At 36.8% G+C, this 21,044-nt stretch overlaps 1 protein-coding gene across 2 annotated transcripts; it reads left to right on the forward strand.

Moving 5' to 3' along the window:
• The first annotated feature begins 765 nt into the window (after positions 1 to 765).
• On the forward strand, positions 766 to 17,903 carry gpcpd1 (glycerophosphocholine phosphodiesterase 1). 2 transcript variants are annotated; one of them, XM_082148604.1, is made up of 20 exons: positions 766 to 1,071; positions 1,738 to 1,828; positions 3,558 to 3,648; positions 3,750 to 3,834; positions 5,387 to 5,462; positions 7,141 to 7,182; positions 7,295 to 7,418; positions 7,806 to 8,031; positions 8,187 to 8,349; positions 8,679 to 8,808; positions 8,965 to 9,019; positions 9,116 to 9,208; positions 9,416 to 9,493; positions 9,597 to 9,636; positions 10,108 to 10,166; positions 10,406 to 10,471; positions 10,562 to 10,698; positions 11,390 to 11,525; positions 11,805 to 11,965; positions 16,437 to 17,903. In XM_082148604.1, the coding sequence occupies exons 2-20, from the start codon at positions 1,777 to 1,779 to the stop codon at positions 16,615 to 16,617; spliced, it is 1,995 nt and encodes a 664-aa protein (XP_082004730.1). In that variant the 5' UTR covers positions 766 to 1,071; positions 1,738 to 1,776; the 3' UTR covers positions 16,618 to 17,903. The 2 variants fall into 2 exon arrangements, with proteins under 2 accessions (XP_082004730.1, XP_082004731.1); XM_082148605.1 differs by lacking the exon at positions 766 to 1,071 and adding an exon at positions 1,567 to 1,633.
• The last annotated feature ends 3,141 nt before the right edge of the window (positions 17,904 to 21,044 follow it).

Here is a 21,044-nt window from a genome sequence, read left to right on the forward strand (position 1 = left end):
GAACCTCATTATGCAACCAGTTCCATTGAAAGACAGGCCATGAGATAAATCAATGTGTCTGTTATTCTCATTTTATAGCAACAGTTCATCTGTCCTTTCTAACCTTTTAAATTTAACATGCATATACTATTAAATTGTCATTAAAAACATTGCTTGGCTTGTTTATTCGAGTAGGCCGTTAAGTTTATCTGCTCCATTCATTTATCGGCTCACCAGCCATGAAATTAATCTATTAGCCTCAATATGGAAATTCTTTCCTGTTAAGAAGACCTTTGACTTCTGTTCAGACTGATAGAAGTATCCAAGTTTCCAAGTTTAATGATGGATGAAACAGAAGTAGGCTAGTGCAAAACAGCAATACAATTATAAAATAGACAATAAACTTTTTTGGAACAAGGTATAAATAAACATAGGCTACTTGATAATGCACAAAATGTACAGAGAGTTTAATCTCAATATAAACAAATCCTAAAATGAGTAATGACTCTATATACAGTCTCTACGCGGATCTAGATTATGTTTTTTTTTTTTTTTTAAGCTAAACTTCTGCTCAGCTAAAGGGTAAAAATAAAAAAGTCAATTTATTAATTTACTGTATACTGCATCGTAACCATATCAGTTTGTGTCGATGAACTCCACCCAACAAGGGTCAGTGAGTTAAACTCGCCTATCAAACGTCAGTCACTTCTTCCACCAATCATATGCGTTCAGAAAACGCAAAGAGGAGGAGTCAGTTGTCCGCGTCAAGCAATAGACAGACAACAAGCCCTCCCTCATTCTCATTTCCTATAACAAAGTCACCTTCTCAACGCTATTTTAACCTGTAAATTTTTTTGTTTCTGTTTAAACAAGTACACATACTCATAATTGAGAGACGTTATAATTTTAACCCTGACACCTCGATAAAGTTATTTTAAGAAATGGTCTACTACACAGTCAACAGTGTCGCATTACCCGGGCTCTCAGATCCGCGTGCATGTAAACGCTAAACATAACATGGGCACGTCAGCGCGGGATTGACGTTTCTCGGTACAGCCGTACAAAAGGATGAATTGTTATCTTTAAACTCAGGTAACTTGTTACTTTATTATGTTTTGAATGACTTTATAATTGCCGGACTCGACACCGAATGCACGGTATACATTTCGTTTTACGGAAAACTTGCACGTTTTCGCGCAGTAAACAGTGAGCGTCTCAAAACCTCACTGGGCTCCCTATCTAGATAGCATTTTAGACGCGTGGTTAGAACCGGTTTGAACGGAACAATGTTGTCTATGTAAGCAGCTTACTGTGTTTGAGCAACACCCTTGGATCGGAGACCGGGTGTTGTTGTCACCGACAGTAACCGGCTTCAGCCGGTTCAGATCGTCTGTTTCCTCTAACATTACATGATTTGTGTGTGATTGTGACCGTGTGCTTCCTCTACTAAACCAGTTGAGTTTCATCGCATGTGTTTAAACCGGTTGTTCAACTCTCTTAAGACCGTTTTTTACATTCAAGGATCTGACATAGAATTCATTTTCTTATATTGTGATCAGGGGCAGTTATGTTTCCGTTGATGCAACGTATAACGTTAATGTAATGGGATCTTAAAGAACCAGGAGCAGATTGTGCACTGCAGTTCTGCAGTCAGGTATTACAACACATAGGAAGTCTAGATCAACTGATGCTGTTAACACAGCTTAGATTTGTTTTGCATTGGGAAACATGTGTTTTTTCTTTCCCTCTGTGTTTTAGGTCTCTTCGTTCTCCTCTCCATTTGCCTGTGTGTCAGTCATGGACAGCTCTAGTGTGACTCTGACTGTGAGAGGGACCACAGCACGACAAGGTAAGAGAAATAATTCAATAAAAGAGTATAACACAGTGTACAACTTTGGTTACACTTTATTTTAAGGTGTCTGTTACAGTGCAATTATACATTTACTTGCATGTAGTTATGCTTAATTTATAGTAATTACTATGGTGACTATGTGTAACAAGGACGCAACTTTTAATAAAAAGTAAAAGTAACAATAATTATATTGAAGTGCAACTGTGGAATAAGGTTTCCTTTTGGCCACTTACATGATATGATCAAGTTAAAGCTGCACTGTAATCTCTAAAAAAATCAATGTGGTCTAATTAAAATTCTGTACACGTTTGTTCAGTTGCTGAACACGTGTCTAATATCCCGTCTAAAGCTAATGTTTTAATGTTTTGTTTTGCTGTTTGAATAATTTTGAGGTCATTTAGATTAAAGGCAAACATAAGTTACAACATGATACTTTAATCATAGATTTTTGAGTTTGAACTTGATGACACAAGTATTTCCACAAAGGAAGACATGCTGTCCCTAGTCCGTTGTACATGGTCTCTTTTAATCCAACCAGTTTTACAGTGTTTTATGGTTGTAACTATGTAAAGCATTAAATCATTTAATAATGTGTCAATGATAATAAGGAAATGTATAATGTTTTACATTTACTGCGTATGCATTCATTTTCATTTATCCAAAATGACTTTCAAATGAGAAGTACAACAAGCTGCCCATGTTTTGTTTTCGTTTTAAATAAAATGTTATTATAAAGCATAAAGCATAACCAATTATATGTGAGAATAATAAAGTAATGTTTAGTTAATATTAAGTGGTCTTCAGTCAATATTAACTTTGAGATGGATTAGCAATCTTTTTACTACATTTACATTAGTGCATAATGTAATCATTTGGTATAATAGTAATACAGAAATGTTTTGTTAATAAGTGTGTTTCTTATTAAGTTCATATTGACCACGTCCACATGTATTTGTATTTATTTATTGTCTTTGTTGTGAGATTTTTCCAGTGTTGACATATGATACTTATAGGCAGGGTAGGCGATTTGTTCCAGAAATATTTTTTTAATGGTGGTTGAAAGTCTCTTCTCTTCTTATATATTGTCTGTGGAAGGCGTAGGACCATAAAACATTCATCCAGTTGCATTCGGTCCTTCATGCCTGTCAACATGTGTATTTTCATACCTCCGCACACCTGCTCACACAGCAGGTTCCTTGCCACTGTTGCCTTTGGCTTGCTCAGTTGGGGATATTTTGGGGATATTTAATTTTATTTTATCAATCAATAAATTCCACTAGAAACAAACCTTGTTGTATTATTTTAATTTAATACTGTGAAGCTGCTTTGATACAATCTGTATTGTGAAAGGGCGCTATACAAATATACTTGACTTGACTTGACACAGATATTACACGTCATCAGCGCGTTTCAAGCTATAAAGAGATAGACAGAAATCAGTCAAAGAGCCCCACAAACAGTAGCTGCTTTTTACAGGTCCTCCTGAACCAAAACAACGAGTTCATGCTGACGCTCTTGTTTGCTCCCTAGCTGTACTCGTTCATGTGTTTTGAAGGAGTGGCGGATTTGTAGACGCTCTTAAGGGAGGGTGGGACCTTATGCTTTCAAAGCTAGCATGCTATAGGAAGCCTCTCTGAAAATACCATTATATCGCCTGGAGACACATAACTTCGCTTACCACACAGGAGAGAAATAATAAAGTATTTTGTCTTTTTTTCTGTGTCAGGTGAGGTGATAGCAGTGGTTGGCAGTTGTGAAACCCTGGGCAGCTGGTTTCATCAAAATGCCGTGCCCCTACAGCCAGCGGACGAGGATGGGTACATGCAATGCCATCTTACGTTTGTCTTTCAGAACAATCACAGTTACCCTTGACACACATATTTATCTTCTGTGTTTTGCTTGTCTCGTCTCACCCCAGCACCCTGTGGAGTACTACCGTTCAGGTTCCTAGAGGGCGTGAAACCAAATATCGCTATTTCAAGGGATTCTTTTTTGAATCTAAGGTGAGATCTTCTTTTACTAGTAAACAAACATGATATAAGGCATAAACAATCTTTAAAGGCCTGATGGTGAATTGATTTCCCAACACCTTTAAAGACCAGTCTCAGCTTTATGTATTTATAGATGTTGTTTAGAACATCTTTTTTTATCTTTCTTAAAGACTCATCATAATCTATGCAGTATCTACTGATGTTGTTTAAAGTTTTGTGATATTCATGATGATTATATTCAACTGTTTTACTATGCATGTATGACTGCAGATTCTCTTTAGAGAGTTATTACACATGTGGAATAAGGGCTTTCTTTTATTCATCATTAATTCTTAGGGTACTTTAAGAGTGTAGTTTTAAGAGTTTGAAATTCTTCTGTGTGTGGGCTGGGTTTCCAAGATTTTCTCATCACAGCTGTTAATCTCTTTTAGCTGACCTTGACTCAGTTCTTGGTAGTTTAGGTTTTGTTTTTTTTCCTGGAGAATGAAGTTTCTGGAACAGTGGCTGCAGATTTCCTGCGAGCTTCTCCTAACATGCTGTGTCTCTCATACATAATATTTACACATCAACTATCTCACAGCCAGACATATTCTTTTAAAATTTAGAAGCAGAATTAACAAGAACAAGATTTAAGAATTTAGAACCATTTTCTCATAGTTAAGCGTATCAGCAAACTATTAGAGGAAAACTAATCTTGTTAAATAACGTTTTAAAGCTGCCGTCGGCAAAATTTTTTTGATCATATTCAGTGTAATCGACACTATAATCCGACAGAACAACATAAATAAGCTGGTTTTAGAAAAAACCCAGAGCTTCTAACTCCACCTGGAGCGTGTTATTTGTTTTGCAAAAATCCAGCGCTCCCGCTTCATCAGGTCCAATCAGCGCAGGGGGGTGTGATATCTGACTGTCAATCACAGGTCGTGCACACGCCACAGATCCCCCTCACTCGCGCAAGTTAATATCACATGCACACGCCACGCCTGAAGTTCGCCTAGAGATTGCATGAAGCGTGATGGCGGAGAGAAAATCTATTAACAAGCTTCCAATTCCTCGGTTATTGCTATCTATGGATAGATTAGCCAGGGCTGGCTACCTCCGAGTCCATGGTGTTGATCGATGCTGAAGAGACGGACGCGTTCACAGAAAATCAGGTACACACGCACAGTGACGCACTGACGAGCACGACCTCGATGGGAGGGTGCTCGCTGGTAGTGGGGAGGGGCATGAGAGTTGTAAACATTCAACATTTTGGCTAATCGACCCAATCTGCCAGACTTGCCGACGGCAGCTTTAAGCTAAATGATAAGTACAGGGATTTTCAAAGCATTTTTTAACGTATAAATAACCTGTTTATCTGTAGTTAAACACTAAAAAATGCCAATTTGTTTCTTCTGACTAATTGGTCCACTTTCCAGATGTCAACCAACTGGCTGGCTGGCAAGAAAGTGGTGAATATGCCTCATGTTCTTTTTTCAGGAGTGAAACTTTGGTTTGAATGGCCAAAGTGGGCTTTGTTTTTCCAAAATCTGTCCATAATCTTAACCCCCATTTGGAATTACAGAACGATGGTGGTCCATGTCAAGTCATAGTCAATAGATGGGAGACCCATCAGATGCCACGCTCATTGAGTCCCTCAGGTATCTGATCCCAGAATAGTGCACGTGTCTATTATGAACCCCTAGACTCCATCCTTCATGCTTATCACATTCAGATCAGTTTGTCCCCTTTAACTATAAGCGTACATTATCAATACATGTTGACTTCAACTTTTTAAAGACAACAAGAAATATTCCCAACACATTTCATATTTGTAATATAATGAATTTCCAAGTTATTGAATCTAGTGGAAAGTAATGTGATTTGGGACTTGTATCTCTCAGAACATTACTGGAACTTAAAGTGATCTGATTGTTGTTAGTTAAAATAATTTTTCCCTGCCTGCATTATTTTCTTTAGACAATGCATCAATGAATCATGCACAATAAAACCAGCGACATTTATTTAGGAAGTAAATAACCCTCTTAATACCCTTCCCAGCAAGCAATAGCCGTCATTTCACCGTCTAGGTTAACTATAGACCCGATGTAGTCCAGCTAGGAGTAACCCACTTCTAGCCAAAATAACCTTGAATTTGGTTATGAATATCGTCGTTTTTACAGAATAACTTAACTTAAAGTCAACAGTGATTACAAGGTGTTTGGTTTCATTTCTTTGACATGTTATCTAATTGATGACTAGTCTATTTTTGGGCTATAGTTAGACGTCTGGTAAATTTTCACTGACAGCCCAAATTTTGCCTTGTTTTAGCCTAGATGTCAGGGCTGTGTTTGGACGGCTATTAGATGTCATTTAAACACAACATTTCTTCCTGGGTGGTCTTGTTGTGCATGAATCATGCATGTTGCATGTTCTAAAGAAAATAATGCATTTATTTCATGTTGTCTTAAATGTTGATTTCAGTGTTATTTTGTCATGGACAGATGTAATGTCAATAAAAGCCACTTAAGGGAACCTAATGTATCAATTATTAGCAACCATAATATCTAGTGGGCTATTACCCGTCTTAGACAAACAGAGCAAAGCTGTTTCCGCTGGCGCATTCCTGGGTTTATTAGCAATGCTTTTTTTTTTTTTTTTGCTTTTGTTGCGTGCACCTTATCTATTCTTCGTTTTTTAAGCAATTGCATTAATCATTTTGAGTTCGTTTTTACACTTAAAATGATTAAAAAACTATTTTAATACACACACACATTTAGCGTTCCTTTATTTGTGTGCACAACACACATTTAGCACATGCATTTAACAAACTATTCAAAACAATACATTTTAAGGGCATCTATACTATTTTTATTTATGTTTTTTAGTTTTTGCTAGGCAGGATCTATCATTTTAATCATGCAACTGTTTGCTCCAGATTTCACCACTTCTTTGTGCTTGTGTTGCCACAAAAACAATTTGCTTGCATGGTAATTCTTGTTAAATTCTGCATTTTTTATTTTTATTATTTAACTTTTTATATTATTTAATTAAGATACATTTAACCAGTTAATAATCTCTAGTGTTCTTCTTAAATTTTAACATGCCCAGTTTTGCTTGTATAGAATATAGGCTACAAGTGTGTAGAGCTCCAGTACAGAGCAAACTAAAGACTTATTTTATCTTTACATTTTGATTGTTTAAGAATTAAACCAGGAAATGAATGTCTCATGTCGGCACTAGCAAGTGTGTTGGTGTCTGTTTACTCTGTACTGGTGACTATCTTTTGTAGCATGAGTGTTTGACCTTCCATATTAATTTCGTATTCTTGTCTCACAGAACCAGAGCTCATGATTGACGATGGACACTTTGGAGTCCATAGTAAGTTTGGCCATTTAAATTACTTAAACAGTTTGAATGCACCCACACTCAAATTCAAACCAAATTTTTATATCTTATTATAACATGCAAATAAAATTTGTTTTATGTACAGATGGCGTTGAATGTGTGGACTCTGGGTGGTTGACGTGCCAGACAGAAATTCGTCTCCGGCTTCATTACTCCGTGAAACCTCCAGTATCTATTACCAAGAATAAATTTAAGAAGTCACGCTTCAGGTAACATCCTTCACAGAAGACAGAACACATATTTAACCCTACAAATTAGCTCAGGAACATTTAAGCCTTGTTCAGACTGTCAGTCCAAATCCGATTTTTGTGCATATCCGATTGGATTCCGATCCTATTTAGCATGTGTGAACGGCATTTTTTTTTTTTTTACAAATCACATACATTCATATGTGGTTTGAAATCCTATTCAAATCTAATTTCTGGAAATCCGTTCAGTCTGAACCGATTTCGCATAGCTTTTTTTTTTTTTTTTTACTTGTATGTCACTTTCTCATTTATTTGTCTTTTTGACTACACATTATACTGTTTTGATGTATGATTTCACTTTTCGAGAACATGCTAAAATATAATTTACCCAATTAATGGCTGTTTTAGATTGAAGCTGATGCTGGAAGGCATTGAGGAAGAAGCAGAGGATAGCCCTTCATCATGGCATGAGATGATCACCACACTGGAGACCAGTATGATCAGTGATGTCGAATGTAAGTCTCGTCATTCTCAGCCAGAATGTGGATACTCCCTGGTACCCTCCAAGTGGACAGAATACAGCATTCACACCATGGACCCTGACAACCTAGAGCTCACCTTTGAGTTCTTTGAGGTGCGTGAACGATGGTCTTTGGTGTTGCTTCATATAAAGATTATGACCACAACTATATCAGAAATCATTTTTATGCTTTTTTAATTGATTGACATACATTCTGCATGGATCCTCTTAGTGAATCATGGCTATTCTGTCCTGTCTTTGTGGTTTAGGAGGACTTGAGTGAGGCTGTGGTTCAGGGCGATTCCCATCCAGGCTACGTGGGCACGTCATGCCTCTTGTCGTCCTCTTTTGTGGAGAGCGGCAAAGATTTGGGTGTGGTCACCCTGCCCATCATGAGCCGAAACGGTAGACAGACTATTGGAAAAGTCAGAGGTATAATCTGTACCACACTGCACTGGTGTTATTTTGTCTGGTCTCATTTGTTTTACACCATAAAACTAATGTACATTCCTGTTGCCCATGATGAGACATGTTCTTTCGCTGCTTGCACACAACATTTTCCTCTGTAAAACATTTCACAGACAGCAAATATAGTCATGTTGGCAAGATCCGCCCTGCTTGAATTGTTGCTTAGTAGCTAGATAATGTGATTATATGCCAGTCATTTATTGATGTGCTAAAGTTGAACCATTAAGTGTTGACTTTACTGAAGTGAACACATTAAGTAAAGTAAATGCTTTTTGTTCTTGATGCAATGTCAGTGGATTACCTGGTGACGCGTCCTATCCCAGGCCCTCAGTGTGACATGAGTCAGTCTTTTGCCAAATACTGGAAGAAAAGGAGCGCTTTGCATGTTGGACACAGAGGAGCGGGGAGCACACATGCTGCCAAGTGAGTAACAAAAGTGTGGTTGTTGTGCTACAAGAGTCCTGAGCCTGTCCTCTTGGATTAAGTGTTGACGAGGTGTCAAGAAACCACAATAAGCTCACCTGATTTTGCTGCATAAACAAACCATGAAAAAGTACATATGTCGATCTTGTATTTCAGGCATCACAAGATCAGAGAAAACACAATTGTCTCATTTCTAAGTGCAGCCAACCATGTGAGTGTAAATAAAGACTGCAACTGTACCAAAATGCATAAAGTTTTGTTAAATAATATGAAAGGCTAAAGCATATCTGTTCTGTTTTCATCACAGGGAGCAGCTTATGTAGAGTTTGATGTTCATCTGTCTAAAGATTTAGTTCCTATCGTGTACCACGACCTCACCTGCTGTATTTCTACTAAAAAGGTAACAATGGCGTTTGACTCACTTTGTGCAGTGAGAGATTACTTGTATAATTTGAACGACTCCCATTGTGTCCTTCAGTACAGCTTTTGATTTCACTCTGACTGAATTATTTTACATGAACAGTCGTAAACACGGATTTAAATTGCAAATCATAAGAAAGAAAGATCTCTTCTTCAACTTTTTACATTTTTTTGTGTCCTTTTTTAGAAAAATGACAATAATTCATTGGTGTTGTTCGAAGTTCCCGTCAAGGATCTTACGTTTGATCAACTTCAGCTTTTAAAAGTAAGACTTATTTCAGATTCTTTTGCCTTGTTTGAACAATGAAATGCAATTATCTCCATGCTGATATTGATGAGTATGATATGAATGTGTTTGTCTTTTTCAGGTGGCCCATACAACTGCCATGGAAGTTGATGACGACAAAGGTACAATTGCCCCATTAATTCATGTCACAAAAGTGCAATATGATCAGTTATCATATTTAACAATACCTGATCATTATATAACAGTCAGGTACCAGGTACCATAGTGAAAGACTTTTAGCGATAACATATAAATCTTTCAAGACAGATCTATCATGAACTCTCAGATTGTTAAACGATGTTTTATCCCTATTTCACTTATCATTAGTTCATATAGGATGTGGTTGCCCATAAAAGAGAAGTGTTTTCTGATAATTTTATTGCATAATTTGCAATACATAGGATAGTTTATTAATAAGCACTTTAAGAAAAAGGTTCAAATACTTAGTTTTCTGTAAATAAGTGTTTTATTTTTAATGCTAATAGCTTTAAAAATACTTGACAAACACAGGCCTCTGTTTAGCTGTATTGAGCTGAATAAACAGTTAACTGTTGAATAGATAAAAATGATTGCTTTTGTGGTGTTTTGTCTAGACTTGCAAGATGAAGAGGAGTATATATATGAGCACCAGCCTTTCCCTTCACTTTCACAGGTGTGACAGCTTGATCTTTTCTTTTCATGTTAATGTGTTAGCCCATTTTATATTTATTTATTTATTTATTTATTTATTTATTATTATATTTATTATTATTATTGTCTTTATTTTTATAATTTTTTGGAGCAACTCTTTTTACTAGAACATTATTTTAGAACATTGTGATAAATATTTGTTTATATCGCCCACCCGTCCTGGTTGGTTAACTTCTCTTCTCATTTGACATCATGTTCCAGATATTCCATTCTGTTCCAGAACATGTGGGATTCAACATTGAGCTGAAGTGGATCTGTCAGTTTAAGGTTTGTGTTTCCTCACGCAATATGTGATGGTTTGATCTCTTTGTTAACGGAGAAAGAAAACACCCTCATCATATCTGTTCCTCCAAACAGGATGGCTCCTGGGATGCAAAACTCTCCACCTACTTCAACATGAATCAGTTCTTGGACATCATTCTCACATGCGTGCTGCAGAACGCCGGCAAAAGGAGGATAGTCTTCTCATGCTTTGATCCTGATGTTTGCACGATGTAAGAGGCCTAGTTCACGTGCATGTTTTGATGATGATGATGCACTGATTAGGAAAAATAGATATATTTTTACGGAAACATTTACAGTCTCATTTGTTAACATTAGTTAATGCATTGATAAATATAAACTAACAAGGAGAAATATATTTTTACAGCATTTATTAACCTTTTTAATGTTAGTTAATAAAAATGTTCATATTCATGTTAGTTCACACTGCATTAACTAATGTTACCAGATACCATGGTTGATCTTATTTTTTTTTTTTTGTAAATGCTGAGATTAACATGAATTAAGATTAGAAGTATTATTCATTGTTAGTTCATGTTTTCCGGAGTGATGCCATAGAATCATTTTGGGTTCTCCAAAGAACCTTTCAGTGAACTTTTCTTAAAAGAACCATTTTTTTCTTAATGTAAAGACATCATTTTAATAATCCAAAAAAACCTTTTCAACTATAACGAATCTTTTGTGCAATTAAAAGGTTGCATGGATGTTATGGCACCATATAGAAACCAATAAAGAAACTTTATTTTTAAGACTGTAGGGCAGCCAATTTAAACACAAAATAAACCAACAATGTATTTCTTGTTAGTTGCACAATAAGTTCAGGGACATTTATTAAGAAAGTAAATAGTCAATCCTGATTACATGTTGTGTTTAAGTTGCAATAATTTCTGTTCTCTTCATCAGGGTGAGGAAAAAGCAGAACAAATATCCCATCCTATTTCTGACCCAAGGAGTGACAGACCTCTACCCTGAACTCATGGACATCCGCTGTCAGAGCACTAAGATCGCCATGAGTTTTGCCCAGAGTGAGAACATACTGGTGAGAGAACGCACACAGCCAGATGGTGCAATAGCACAGCTGTTGATACTTCAGAACATAGTTATGAAATAGCATGGCGAGACGCCCAGTTTGGCAGGGTAATAAAATGTATTGAACTTTTAAGTGAAAAGAGATCTAATCATGTTTTTCCGCTTCTGTGAGTTTTGTTTAAACTGCAAGAGGAATGTGGCTATTTTGTTTTCTTTAAATTGGTGCCATGTCAAATTTCATCACAAAGACTAAACAACTTGCTTAAATAGCTTTTGAATGTGCTCACAGGGGATCAGCGCCCACGCTGATGAGCTCTTGAGGAACATGGAGTTCATCAGAGAGGCTCAGTCCAAAGGACTAGTGGTCTTCTGCTGGGGCGACTATAACAACGACCATGAGAACAGGATGAAGTTGAGGGACCAGGGAATTGATGGCCTCATATATGACAGGTGGGCCATGATTTGTCTTTGGTTCCTTACATGGTAATCAAACAGCAGGACTGAGCATATTGATGAACTATGTTTACTTGCACTAAAATTTTTCCCTCTCCCGTCCAAATATGTGGCATGTCATATTGATTACATATTGTTACTCATTCACATGTGAAAAGCAAATCAGATAGTTAGAGATGATTTACACATAAAAGTCATAGGTACAGTAGCAATAGCAGCTGGTTTAATTCTAATGGCCGTTTCACACCGGAAGCATGAGCAGCAGTGTAGTGGGGGTTTCGGTGCAGCGCTACTCAAGCTCAATTAAAGTTGAAAGCACACTTTTGATGGATAAAATAAATATGAATTCACACAAAAAGTGCCCTAAATGCACAGAATAAGCATGTCTAGTGTGTTAGGCTATGTCAGAAAAGAAAATGAAGAATCAAAAATATTTATAGAAGATTTACCCATTTAAACTTGTTTTTAATTATTCAGTTTGGGTGAAAGTATGGTGTATTATAAAAAAAACTAAAGTATACTAGCCAGAAAATATGATGTATAAACTTTCTTATAGTTTATGTAAATACAGACAGGTATATAGGCTAGCACTACCCACATCAAACCCGAGTGTGCGTTGTTTGTTTTTTTTGTTTTTTTTCGCAGAGTTTGCTGTATTGTAAACATATCGAAGTATGACTAAAACGAACTTTCAAGACCATCAAGTTTATAAATGACCAACTTCTAAAAACAAATGTATAGGCTAGTTGTCTTTGTAAAGAAATGCTCACTTATATGTAGCCTTGGAGCCGCTGCTGTGAGGCTGTACAAATGCTTCCAGTGTGAATACTCTCGCACGTCTGCAACTGCAGTGACGATGTAGTTACGCTGACGCGAAGCTCAAGCTTGCGGTGTGAAACGGCCGTAAGGGTGGAAAATGGTATTTTTGGTGCAGGAAACATAAACTAACATTCACAGCACTATGACCTAACCAGACGTGCTGCAACAAGCGGTAAACCAGAGTTTTTGTCCTAACTAGCTGTAATATTTATGAATTTTATTATGTTCTTATCCATGTCATTGCACGTTGAGTGCACTTGCCAGAAAGACTCCGCCCACACAATCTTCTGATTGGCTGTGAATTTTGACTGATTTTGTCACATCTGGTTTGGAATGGACAGGCAAAATGGCTTGTAAATGGAATCTTGCCGTGTATAGGGAAAATAATAAAATACTACATTGTGGAGACAATGTTGAAAGAGTAATCATCAACTAGATGCATAATGCATCAGCCAACAAGAGGTGATGTTGTCATAGTAAATTTGTTTCCATGTTTACTCTTTCAACACCATTAATGCCCATGTCAGCCTGTATGCGAATTTCTGTGGAAATGACAGTGGATTATGGCTGTTCCCTGATAGTTCAGGCATATCAGCACATGTCTAAGTGCAACTGTGTTTTATTCTGGGTAAAGGTTAAACTAATCAATGATGATATATCTATATACTATGATGATATATCAATGATGGTATATCTTTACACCCACACACACACACTAAAAAATTTAGTTTTAAAATGTATTCTTCAAAAACAGCTAGGTTTTACAGGACGCACTTCCACCGTACAATTACAGATGTTGAGGTCTTACATAACATGCTGTACTTGCCGTTTTTTTTTGCAGTTTCTGACAGTTCAGCTGATATTTGTTCTGTATTTTTGTTCCTTCTCCAATGCAGTAAAACCCCTAAAGAGCTGCTCAGAGAAACTGAATCCTTTTTTTTTATTAAATTTTTTATAGTTCACCCAAAAAATCTAAACTTCTCTCTTCGTGTACTTCTGTTCATTCCAAACCTGTATGATTTTCTTTAGTTTTAGTTTGTCATTTATTTAGTGTTAATTATTTTTATTGCATTTTTTATTTATTTATATATATATATATATATATATATAATATGTACACGTGTGTGTGTGTGTGTGTGTATATATATATGTATGTGTGTGTATATATATATATATATATATATATATATATATATATATATATATATATATATATATAATATTAATGGCACACACATATATATACACACGCGCACACACACATATACATACCCCTACACTAACCCTACCCCTAAACCAGATATTTATATGCAGTATTGACTCTTTCCATGTCTTTCCTTTCCCTTTTTGAATATTTCTCACATCATTTTATGGTCATTTGCCTCTTTTTTCAGAATACATGAATGCTTGGTGCCAAATCCCAATGCCTCAACTTCCTCTGATACCCGTAATGTCTTCTGTTTCCCGGTTGTGTTTGTTTTTTATTGGCAATTGGCTGCTGCCTGACAGATCATGCTCACAGACTAGCACCAAGAGAAACCGTAGTGTTTTACAGCAAAGATGTGAAGCAGTAAAACTGTAGAGTTGTGATTTTTGAGTGGCTTTTTTTCCAAATTATTCAGCACTGGGTGAAGGTTCAGCTGCCTGTTATATCAATCTGAGCATTTGAGACTTCCTCTTTATATGGGTGACCTAGTTTTCTTCCCAGAACCCAAATTACAGTGCAGATGTGCATTTGTTTTATTTTCACTGTGGATTTTTTTTCAGTACTAGCCACAGTGCATGAATGGACCTCTGTGGACCTCAATGACTTAATCATTGAAGAATGAATGAATGTATAAATGAATAGATGGATGGCTTTTGTTCTCAAACAAGCTTGACTGAGTATCTTGATTAAGGCATGATAGAAAAACATAAACATAAGTCTTCCAAGAGACAACGGAAATGGGCCCACCAGTATGCATAATGTTCTTAAATACACATATATCATCTGACATCATGATGGTAGAGAACATAAATATGCCTCTCACTTATAAAATATAGAAGTTGTCCCAGTTTCCATGAAAATCACCTAAATTATATCATGCTTTCCAAGTTTCTTACGTTGGTGATGGAACATTTATTGAATGTCTTGTTTTTGGACTATGAAATGTGAACGTGTTTCACACAAGCAGGATTGGTTGGATTTTTAGGCTGACTGTTGTTATTTTTATTTATTCTGAAAGAGAATGTGTTTTATTTGTGGCATTTTTTTTACCTTCGTGAGAGCAGACACCACATTTAAAGTCAATATGAAAAAGAAATGCACACATATAGAGGCATCCATTTGGCCTGAATCAATTCTGATTTGGAATTATGATTATGAATTATGAACTTCTGATTTGAAGTTGACTTGAATTTAATATGGATGAAAATGTGTCAACAAGCACAGTCTGTTTAACATGTCTCACTGTCCTAGATCATAATTGTCCATGTTTTCTGAAGGTTTTTTCCCACAGAATTGTTTTGAAAGACATATTTGTAATATTTAACTTCACAGACTGTGCTTGTAACGCTCACATCTTCGTTTTCATTTGCGTCTAATTAAATATTCTGTCTACTCTAAGGTCTTCAGCAGAAACTAAAGGCATGGTGTTGTGATGATTGTGGCAAACATGTGGACATGCTTATCATAATTAATTTTTATTTTTTTTGCTTTTGTTCAGAACCTTTGTATGATCCGCTTCACCTCATTCTTTTTTTAAAGTGTTAGTTCACCCCACAAAATGATCCCTTAATTCACTCACCCTCAAGCCATCATAGGTGATTATGACTTTCTTCTTTCAGCCGAACACAATTGGCGTTATATAAAAAAATATCCTGGCTCTTCAAAACTTTATAATTGGAGTGAATAGAGCCTGAGATTTTAAAGCCCATAAAAGCGCATCCATCCATCATAAAAGTAATCCATACGACTCCAGTGGGTTAACGAAGGCCTTCTGAAAAAAAATATATTTCCATATTTAAAACTTCTGGTAACAGCCTTACGCGAGTCGAGTTCCGGTTGAAGAGTGACGCATGACGTATTGACAAAAGCGGAAGCGCAGAGGATAGAGCAAAACTAAACACCGCTCTGATATGAGAATTTTTAAAGAGAAATGTGGGAGGAGCTTGAGTTTGTTGCCCAGCTCTACTTGTTTGAACCACGAGAGTTGTCCACTTTCGACTCTCTCGTGAACGCACACACCAACGTTACCGGAAGCTAGTGATTACAGTTTATAAAGCTATAATTGTGGATATTTTTCTCACTAAAACCCTTCGCTTGGCTTCAGAAGGCCTTTATTAACCCCCTGGAGCCGTGTCTAGCACTTTTATGATGAATGGATTCACTTTTTCGGTCTTCAAAATCTCAGGCTCTATTCACTCCCATAATAAAGCTGAGAACAGCCAGGATATTTTTTTATATAACTCTAATTGTATTTGGCTGAACAAAGAAAGTCATATACACTTAGGATGACTTGAGGGTGAGTAAATTATGGGATCATTTTCATTTTTGGGTGAACTAATCCTTTAATGAAACTTGTTCTAGCTCTTTCCTTGTTTGATGACGATCCTCCATCAGATTGACCTACAGATAAAATAATGATTTGGTCTTTCTTTTTAATTACAGAATCTGCGACGACAAGCTCGAGCAGTCAAACATTTTCAACGTAGAGGAACAGGTTGCTCTCAAGGACGTGATCCAAACGTGTGCCTGCTCCTCCTACAGTATTCCCTGCTGCTCCATTCCGTGCGCAGGGAAATCCCAGGAGAACAACGGGGAGTCGGACTCCGGACTCAGTTCCTCTTGAGAGCCACACACCCAGTCTGCCTTCACTCAATGTCTGTAATCTTCCCACAATGCACCAGAAAAAACGCACAAATGCACTCCGTCATTAAGCCAAAGTTCACTTAAGTCTGAGATGTTTTGGAGTATAAACATGTCAAAAGAATGATATTAAGGACAACGCTAGCTTCCACTAAGGCTGTGTGTTTGCTGCATTTAGCCAATTTTCTGTATATTTGGGTGTAAAAAATGGTGTATAGAATGTATTTTGCCTTAATGCAAATATTTGTTTTATCATTCTTAATACTCTGTTATAGAAGAGGATCTTGGGGACGCCTGCGGAATTTTTTATTTTTTTTTCTCCAAGTATTTATTGATTTCTCTATCTGCGGAATGAGTATTGAACATTATGCAATTTAGTATTAGAATTTCATGAACCACAAACAATCATAATTCAAATTCATGAAAGCTATAAATAGCTATTTTATTTAATAGCTATTTTTTAACAATATTTACTAGCTAAAAGTGAGGCATGCATGTCTCTCTTAAAAAAACTGATTCTGAGGGCTTTTGTCTTTAAAATGACACTTATGAAAATGTATATTATTTTTTTCACTACTTTATCCATCCGCAGATTCATTCATAAATGAAACGCTGATGGTTTCAGCAGAACAAAATGGAATCTTTTTATTCAGCTGTGCAATTCACACGAACTCTTCATTGTAACTGGGTATATATTGGAATGAATGTGCCTCTGTAAACCTATCTGATGTATGTGCTGCCGACTGGAAGTGTGGTCTTATCTCAGCATGCATTCATACTGTGTCCTCTTTGCGGCAGGGTAGGGAAATCTTGCATGTTTGCTGTTCAATTCCACACTGGACTCCCTAAACTAGCTGTATGAATCCACACTCATTGTAGTGGATGCCATCATGCCAACGTAGACCAGAACAATGCTCTGAGAGCCAGAATAAATATATTTAATATGAATGAAATCTGGGTCTTTTGTTCAGGAAGATCTTAATATTACCAATAATGTAAAACGTTAGATCGTTGTATACTAAAGATAAGATTATGCATTATGGGTAGAAAGTAGTGCACTATGGAGGATAGGAATAAAGTTTGTACACTACAACTTTAGGCTGTAAAATGGCTGACACTTCTTATATGTGCCTCTGTAAACCTCTGTCTGATCTATGTGCTGCTGAGTGTCAGTGTGGTCTTGTCTCAGCATGCATTCATACGCAATGGCATAAATGATCAGTAAATTACAATTATTTTTTTAATAAATAAAAAATAAATGAAACCGTTTGAATGGAATTTGTACGTTAAAGTAAGGTGACCCGATTTCTGAAATAAATTCTTAGCTCAGTGAACAACACTGACAGAACTTACCACTGACAGAAGTAAGAGACTGTAAGTTTTGAACACTTATATCTTCTAAATGTGAATTTTGTCTACACTGAGACTAGCATATTCATACTAAAAGCCAAAAAACTTCCATTTTGATTTCATGGGGACTGTCCATAGGAAAATCTTGAGGCAACCAGTGGCGAATTTTTGATTTTGACGTTGTCACTAAACCACCAAAAAGTAGGTATTAACGATAAAACAGCAATTCCTGTAAATACAAGGTTTTCAGCAAGAATGCAAAAACTTTAAATCTTTTATACAGGATGATTATAAGTGTTAGAGTAAGTTGACTTCATGTAAGGGCACTGGATGTGGCATTGAAATGTTTCATGTTGAGATACTCTTTATCCTGCACAGGTGAGGTGGCCTTTGATGCGTAATGTCATTCTGCAGCTGTAGCCGTGCCCGTTCATATTTAACATTGTGCGGGTGAGCACTTTCTATTGGGTCTCCCTTCTTATTCAAATGAGCAGCAAAGGAAAATCACCAGCAAAGCTGCTCCTATCGACAAAGGCTGTGTCTCAAACAATAGTGATCAGCCGACATTCTTTGGTCACTTCAAATGAACGAGATCAGAGGAATGGAAACTAACCACCCTTTCCTGACATAATTGTATAAACAGAGGAAAAATGCATGTGATGCTTTGGTCAAGTCAAGTCATCTTTATTTATATAGCGCTTTTTACAATACAGATTGTATCAAAGTAGGAAAAATGAAAATAATACAACAAAGTTTGTTTCTAGAAGAAAATTGCACCTTAAGTTACATCCACCTTAAGTAAGGCAGGTCAATAATATTGTTGAATATTAAGTGTCCCCAACTAAGCAAGCCAAAAGCCAAGGCGACAGTGGCAAGGAACCCAAACTCCATCAGTGACAGAATGGAGAAATAAACCTTGGGAGAACCCAGGCTCAGTCGGGGGGCCAGTTCTCCTCTGGCCAACGAGCGAACAGTGTATGATCATGATTCAGGCAGCATTACAGGTCAGAGGTCAGATTGGATCAGAACATTCAGAATTGTTATCCAGTTCCATCTGGTTGGAAGTCGGAGTCATCACGCCGGGATGGAGACAAGTTTGTTGAGGATCAGTGCTGATGGCTGTCGTGTCGATGAGGCCTTCACAGGGCTGATGAGGCTGGCACTTCAGGGATGAGTTGTGGTCGTGTCCAGGCGCAGGTCCACCATCTGATCTGGATACGGCCCGGATCCAGCTGACTTCAGTGAACCTCGGAATAAACAGAAATACTAACATTAGCGTAGATGCCATTCTTCTTATGATGTAACGAGTACATCAGGTGTTATAGGAAGAGTCCCTGGTTCCGGCTGATCTAATCTATGCAGCCTAATAATCATTTAACTGATTTGAATAATAGAAATGTATAATGTTCCATATGAATGCCAGGTAAAAGAGATGCATTCTTAGTCTAGATTTGAACTGACAGAGTGTGTCTGCTTCCTGGACAATGTAAGGAAGACTATTCCAGAGTAACGAAGGGGGTCTCGCCCAGGGTGTAATTCAATGTAGAACCGCCACTGTTCCTGGTTCTAGTAAGAACTCGAGCTGCTGCGTTTTGGACCAACTGGATTTGTTTATTATGCGTGCAGGGCAACCACCCATAAGAGCATTACAACAATCTAGCCTTGAGGTCATGAATGCATGAACTAACTGTTCCGCATTTTTTATTGAAAGCATTTGTCATAATTTAGATATAATTTTAAGATGGAAGAATGCAAGGCAAGGCAAGTTTATTTATATAGCACATTTCATACACAATGGCAATTCAAAGTGCTTTACATAGAAGAAATTAAAATAATTAAAAGAAATAAGAATAATTAAAACACTTTAGAAAAAAATAAAATACAGTACAGTACAGTCGGACAAACAGCGGCACAGTGCTCCTTCAGTAAATGCATAGCTAAACAGAAGTGTTTTGAGTCTGGATTTGAATGTGACCACTGTAGGAGCACATCTGATCTCTTCTGGAAGCTGGTTCCAGCTGTGGCTGGCATAATAGCTAAAAGCGGACTCGCCATGCTTAGAGTGAACCCTTGGTATTTCTAGCTGATATGATCCTAATGATCTGAGTGATCTGTTGGGTTTATATTCAGTGAGCATATCTGCAATGTATTGAGGTCCTAGGCCATTGAATGAAAAAGACCTAGATAAAGACCTGAGGACTGGTGTGATATGTTCATATTTTCTGGTTCTGCTCAGAATCCTGGCGGTTTTACAGATGCTATTTTGTTGTGTTCTGTACATTATTTGAGCTTTGACAGTGTATACGCTACTATAAAGTTCTGCCTCACCCTGTTTCTCTCTCTGTGTTTGCACACTATGTATACTGTTAAAACCTTGGATTTTCACATTTGTGTGGTTATTCCTTTTATGCAGAACATATTTATGTCCCAATATGTCTTAGTATGTTGAATTAAATACTAAACTCACAGTTAGTAAATATTAAAATTGTATTAGTTGATTTTGATTTTGTGATAAAAGAAAACTAATAGGCCAACTGATCTTCTCTCAATGTTTCAGCCATCGACTCCCTGTAGTGAATAGTCTGCTGATCTACAATGCCATCTAGTGCTCAGTATGGAACGAGCATTATATTTTTCGTTATAATATTCTGCAGTGGCAGTGTAAAGAAGCTTCTTGCTGAATATTACCCTTCAATGAAGCATGTTTTCTATAAATGCAAATTGTATTTGAGCTGTAAACCTACAAGCTCAAAAGGCTACAAGCCGTACCAAAATTAAGCCCACAATGCATATCCTCACATATCTAAACCACAAATCTAATTGAAGTAAAAAGTAAATTGATTAAAATGACTACAAATTATTTAAGATATTTATTTAAAATTGTTAGTATAACCCTAAATTTATAAAAGTGAAGGTACGATAATTGCAATATTACGTAACGCGTGTTTATGCGTGTGTATGGGAGTTGTAGTTTATTTGTACTCGATTCTCTTTACAGGAAGTTCGTTCCAGTGCGCTCGCAGAACTCGAAATCCCATAATGCCCCGATTGAGGACGTAC

The sequence above is a fragment of the Leuciscus leuciscus genome (assembly GCF_965113295.1).
Source record: "Leuciscus leuciscus genome assembly, chromosome: 19".
NCBI classification, from domain to species: Eukaryota; Metazoa; Chordata; class Actinopteri; order Cypriniformes; family Leuciscidae; genus Leuciscus; species Leuciscus leuciscus.